This window comes from Rhodamnia argentea, chromosome 11, assembly GCF_020921035.1.
Source record: "Rhodamnia argentea isolate NSW1041297 chromosome 11, ASM2092103v1, whole genome shotgun sequence".
Lineage (NCBI taxonomy): Eukaryota > Viridiplantae > Streptophyta > Magnoliopsida > Myrtales > Myrtaceae > Rhodamnia > Rhodamnia argentea.
In genome coordinates this window covers 9,061,729-9,067,783 of record NC_063160.1, presented here as the reverse complement: position 1 = coordinate 9,067,783, position 6,055 = coordinate 9,061,729, and the positions used below count along the sequence as shown (strand labels likewise).

At 37.0% G+C, this 6,055-nt stretch overlaps 1 protein-coding gene across 3 annotated transcripts; it reads left to right on the top strand.

Annotated features, from left to right (window-relative positions):
* On the top strand, nt 1-3,700 carry LOC115746953 (phosphoglycerate mutase-like protein 4). 3 transcript variants are annotated; one of them, XM_030682940.2, is made up of 7 exons: nt 1-123; nt 519-612; nt 1,296-1,346; nt 1,445-1,555; nt 1,954-2,085; nt 2,455-2,527; nt 3,349-3,700. In XM_030682940.2, exons 1-7 carry the CDS (start codon nt 62-64, stop codon nt 3,540-3,542), a joined length of 717 nt encoding a protein of 238 aa, XP_030538800.1. In that variant the 5' UTR covers nt 1-61; the 3' UTR covers nt 3,543-3,700. The 3 variants fall into 3 exon arrangements, with proteins under 3 accessions (XP_030538800.1, XP_048128351.1, XP_048128350.1); XM_048272393.1 differs by having other exon boundaries at nt 34-123; nt 543-612; XM_048272394.1 differs by lacking the exon at nt 1,445-1,555.
* The last annotated feature ends 2,355 nt before the right edge of the window (nt 3,701-6,055 follow it).

The window sequence follows — 6,055 nt, the reverse complement described above, 5'->3', positions numbered from 1 at the left end:
GTTGCTCTCTCTCTCTCTCTCTCTCTCTCTCTCTCTCTCCCGCATCTGAAGTTCAACAGCAATGGAGGACGCAATGCACATTGTCAAATCGGCCGAGCCGGCCATGTCTTGTGTAGATCCTAGGTATGTATCGTATCTCTCTCTCTCTCTCTCTCTCTCTCTCCAAATGAAACAAAGAATGACATAAATAGTCCTTGAACTTTGACACAATATGCAACATGTCTTGAAATTTTTCAATTTATTCAATGTGATCTCCGAATTTTTAATTTGTTTAATGCGGTCCCCGAACTTTTGATACATGTTCAATAATGTTTAATGTTTTTCTGAACTTGAATTAATGGAAGGATAACGTTGAACATTTTCATATAGATCGTGAACTAAATTGAACATGTACTAAAAGTTCGGGAACCGCGTTAAAAAAATTAAAAGTTCATAGACCATATTAAACATTGGGCCAAAGTTCATGCATCATTTATGTCATTATCGCTATTTGAGATTGCTGAATATGATGATGACAGAGAAGCTCAATCGGTTCCCATCAGAGCAGACATTGCTGAGATCGTGGTCGTGCGTCACGGGCAAACTGACTGGAATTTTGAACATAGAATTCAGGTGCGGACCGTTGACAGACTCAATCTTCAAGTCTTTAACTTGTATGAAGGGGAAAAATGTAAAAAAATGCGGTCCAATAATTATGTGGGCCTAGGAGAAGGCCCATAGACTATTCATATGGGCCAGCCCGACCATGCTACTATGCTGCCCAAGATGGCCCATTTATAAGTTCAACCCATCAGAACAATTCGGGTATTGACTAATCTTAGGAAGGCTTCGTATTATAACTTCAGTTTGACATCATATTTGATACATTTTGAAAGTTCGAATTGAGTCCGCTTTATGTCCTGCCTTGTCTTGTTGTGATTTGAACTTATTTATGCCCATCTTTCTGCTTACCACGGAATTGTACATTACGTCCAACATGGCAAATACTTGGATGGCCTCCATCCTTACGAATCAAGATAATCACGACTGTTGATCGAACGGGTTAAACATGGGTCTGATTCACAAGTTTAAATAACTGTTATTAACTTAACCCATCAACCTCGGTCGACGCAATTAGCTCTATTTTTAGCGTGCTTTTATGTGGTATTCCAGGCTTACGTGGTAAAATTGTCCACTTCACATGAGCCGTTAGATCACGTAGGTCTCACATTATGTCACAATCAACGTAATATAACAGCTCATACAGAGTATGATAATGTATGCTCAGAGTACTTAATCATTTACCTTTTGAGCAGGGTCATTCAAATGTGCAATTAAATGAAGTTGGGAGGCAGCAAACAAATGCAGTAAGTGGACTTATCTCATGCTCTCTATCCCTTTGAAGTTGGAATGATATGATGGGTCTCGCTTGCTTCTTACTATTTTTACATCTTGAAATGAAAAGGTAGCTAATAGACTATCCAAAGAAGGTGAAATCTCCGCAATTTACTCGTCTGATCTAAAACGAGCTATCGAGACAGCAGAAGCAATTGCAACCGCTTGTGGTGTGGCGCAGGTATGAATGTGTTACCGTATCGTCATCTAGCATCATGTTTAATGACAATTACCTCTCATGTGTGTTTCTCATGTAAGTGTTTCCACTCTCTCGAAAGAGCGACAAATATCCATGAATGCTATCCAACAACTTAAACTTATAAAACCAAATCATGATTATGCAAGCATGCAGATTTGTCAATCCAGAATTACGATACCATAACCAAGCATGCAATTTTGTCATCATCAAAATAATCAAGAAAGTGATTCGACGACTCCTAGGAAGAGGGTGACTCGGTGCTTAATAAAGTCGAACGCTTTAGAATGCTTGCGAAAGAGCTAACTTAGTTTATTGGCAAAGATAGAAGTGGTTGAACACTTCTACGAAATTTACTAGTTCTTTTCTTGAATCGAGATCAGGTTATCAAAGAACCAGATCTACGGGAACAAAATACAGGAAAGCTTCAAGGCCTTAGTGTCAGTGAGGCAGCAAACGTTTATCCCCAGATTTTTAAGGACTTCCGATCCCGTAGGTGGGATCTAGAAATCCCGGTATGAGCTCGACCAAACGACTAATTGCTCATCGATTTGCATTTAGGCCTTCCTAAACTTTAATGCGGTGCCCATCTTTCCATGTGATTCTTTTACAGAACGGGTTCCAGAATATGCCTTTCATATAGTTCAGAAGATGGTAGCTAGGGTTTCATCCTTTTCTGTTACTATGCCGGTCAAAATGCGTGAGAATTGCAGTCCCTCTCTTTGGAGCTCATCAAGTGGAGTCAAACTCACGTTTTAACCCCATTTTTAAAGAACATATTCATGTGTTAGAAAAGGATGTTAGGTTCTAGCATGGACTTCAATTCGGTTCTTCAAAGGAGAATTGTCTGATCCGGAGTTCGCATTGATTGGTTTTACATGCAGGGTGGTGAAACTAAGGATCAGGTTTACCAGCGATGCACGACTTGCTTGCAAAACATTGGCTTAAAGCACAAAGGTAAACCAGCCGCTATCATGAAAGATTGCCATTAGTCCATGTCTAGCCATTTGCGAATTTCGCTCTGCACAATAAGATCAAAGCTGGTAACCTTGTAGATTGGTAGACCGCAAAACTCATTCGCAAACTACCTTGAGCTTACCGGCAATTGAAATTTAACCACAGAATTGCTCGACATCAATGACCCTGCAGAAACTTTATTAAGATCATTGCTCTACCTAGGATAGACTTGTGGTAACTTTACTGATTGCTAGACTATTTAACTGGTACACCATGCATTAATCAAACAACTTAAATTTTTTGGAGTTGTAGTAGTCCTGTAGAATCTACGCTGATGTTCACTCTCATAACCTCTGATTTCTAGATCTGTCCCCACAGGCCGTGGCCTGATGATATTTTGTGAAGTCGTAAGATCAATGTGTCTATGTTGCTTATTTGCCAAACCTACAAACTTAGCCACCAAATTTAAGCACACACAGGGTAAATATCTGTTCGTCTGTAATTGTCCAAACATGCCCACGGCCATGTCTATGTATGTATAGCTGCACTTTGCATATATATGAATATAAGGGTACATTGCACTTCCAAGGTTAAGCATGTGTGCATGAATGCATGCATGTGTGTGTTTGAACAGAGAGAGAGGGAGAGAGCATCTTGGATGGCTTGGAGCAAAAATTATTGCTCCGATGCTTTATAAATTCGTACTCTAGACAAGTAACTATCGACAAACACTTCATTTTAATTTCTTGATATTTACTCTTAGATTTTCAATTAGCTTGGAACATCGGCTATCAAAAATGAACATGCCGCTCATCATGCAGGGGAGCGAGTAATAGTGGTCACTCATGGAACCGTGTTCAGGTCTATCTACCGGCGGGCTTGCCCGAAGGACGGTCCAGCACCGAAGGTACAGAACGGTTCAGTCAGCATTTTGCACTTTTCTGGTGAGGACAAATGGGTCATGAAGTCCTGGAGCGATCATAGCCATCTCAACCAAACAGAAGACAAACTGTAGTAGCATTTTGAGATACATGGTGAGACCTAAAACAGTGGGAGGCAAATGAGGGTATTTGGTTAACACTAGTTGTGTATCCATTTCGATCCTGCAGAAGAGTCATGTTGTTGCCACTCAGCCAAACCGTGCGAGAGACCTACTCATTAGGCATTGCTTGACAATCGATAAAATCGAGTCTGTCATTAAACAATCGACAAAATCAAGCATGTTCAGTTATTTGGGGCAATAAAATTTCCCGATACTTATAGGATATGACTCCATACCTTAGATGGAATATGTTTTGGTGATGATATCTATGTGATATCCGATAATTATCTTCAGTAATTTTTAATGTCCACTCTTGCCATTAGTTGTGTTTCTACTGACAAATGTTCTCCTTAAGCAAGCATGGACCGTTCTAATGAACAAGAACGACATCATTTGACATACATCAAGTGCTTCGGCTGAAAGTTACCACTTGAACCGCCACTGGCCGACCACCTGAGAGCATAACAGTAAGAGACTCGTGTTGAGAATAAGATCCTGGCCAACATCATGAAATTTACGAAAACAACACACCAAACATTTGCGAGACAGTAGTCATTTTGAGTATCCACTTCATGTCTTACTGATTTGGTTCTTCTCGATCTCTGTCTCGTGAATGAAACTCTTTTAGGGCATGCATGACAATCATTTTGGTTCTATGATTCTGTTCCCTAAACCAAAAAAAGATGAAAATCTTATTTGATAATGTAAATAATTTTGATTCTGATTCTGTTCCCAAAAATAGTTTTAGAGCAAAAACAATAACCAAAAAAAAGTTGGTTTTGCAAAAAAGAATCACTTTTGATAAACATAAAACAGAATGAAGTGTCACATCTATCACTTTTTCCTTTCAATTCCCTCGTCACTTTTTCCTTGACGTTAAATAGAACGAGATCTCAATTTCAAAGAAAAATATATAAGATAATAAAAATAAAATCAAAATCAAAAAAATTATAAAAAATCAGAAAAAATTTCGGAAAATCTCTAAAAATAGAATAAGCTTAGATTAGGCTAGATTGACCATATTTTCATAAATTTGGGCTTAGATTTCATAAATTTTGTTCTTTTTTAGGAAAATCATAAACATCTTTGAAATTAAATCCGAACCACATTTCTCTAAGCCTTAGGGCTTCGTTAGGGTTTTATGATGCAAGTTATCAATGCCATAATTCCTTGATTGTGCACTTGATTTTTATTGGTTATGATTTGTCTAAGTTTATGTACTTTAGACGTAATCCAGTTTTAGAAAATTTTGGAAAAAGACAAAAATAACCAGCATGAACACTAACAAGCTCTCGTTCTTACGTTTTGGATGAATTATGACTGAGATTTGATTTCCTAGAACCAAAAACGCACACCAATGCATGGCGGTGCGGTGCATTTTCCTTATAGAAACAATGGTGTCGTTCATGTCGGTTGTCCGCTTGCTTAAGAGAGTTAGATGAAACCCCACAATAAATACCGGAAATGACTCGTGATGATTCTTGATATTTCTTTTTATATTTCAATATGCGAGATGTTATATAAGTGAATCAATATGAACTAATTTTCATTTGATTCGAAATGTAGGATGAAATTTCATAAGTAACTACGTAATTATTTGACTTAAATGACAAAAATTGAGAAGAGCAATTGTTCCTAGGAACATAAATTATGCGCAGTTACCAAACACTTTTCCGTTCTAAGAACATAAATTTTACGCAGTTGCCAAACGCATTCTGATTCTCTAAAACTCATCCGGATAATAGAATCAGAAAAATTCATTTTAATCGAAATCACTCTTTCGGAACAGAATGGTTGTCATGCGGGCCTTTGGTATTCTATGCAAATTGATTCAATTCTACGAAAACATATTGGCAACCCCAAGGTAAATTCGAGAGATGCCTCATGATTTCAATGGAATAAATCGACCGATTAATTTGGAAAATCCCTGTTCAATATATCACTTGAAATATCCTTATAAGAGTAGAGCCAGTTCTCATGATCTTAGATGGTAGTTATTGAAGCAAATTTTTATGTTATTGCAAGATATGAAACATTCATTAGGTGCGAGAAAATGTTCTTTCCAAACTAGGAAAAATGATTCATGAGGTTCTCGAACTATTCTTTTGTTGTTTGTTGACACATGATTTTTAATTAGTTTATTTTTAGAAAATTCTTAGAAAATCCATAAAAAGTCAAAAAAAAAATTGCAAAATCAACTTTGGAAGCCTTGGCCAAGCCTAAGGAACCATTTTTTTTAATCAAAATTAATTTTTCAAATTTTTCACATTTCTTAATATTTTTTAAAATAGAAGAAATACTTGAAAATTCGGAAAAAATGGCATTTGAGGCCGTAAAAATACAGAAAAATAATCAATATTTTTATTTTAATTCTCTTTTCTATTTGGCCTCTTAAATTTTGACAAATTCAATGTCGGACCACATATCTCTTCATTGAGCATAGTCCCAAATTGGTCCAAAAATTACATTTCAAATCATTTTAGCCA

Coding starts and splice junctions, on each gene's coding strand:
- LOC115746953 (XM_030682940.2), top strand. CDS start 62: ATGGAGGACGCAATGCACATTGTCAAATCGGCCGAGCCGGCCATGTCT. Junction 1,347..1,444: donor GGAGGCAGCAAACAAATGCA/GTAAGTGGACTT, acceptor TGAAATGAAAAG/GTAGCTAATAGACTATCCAA. Junction 2,086..2,454: donor GGTGGGATCTAGAAATCCCG/GTATGAGCTCGA, acceptor TTTTACATGCAG/GGTGGTGAAACTAAGGATCA.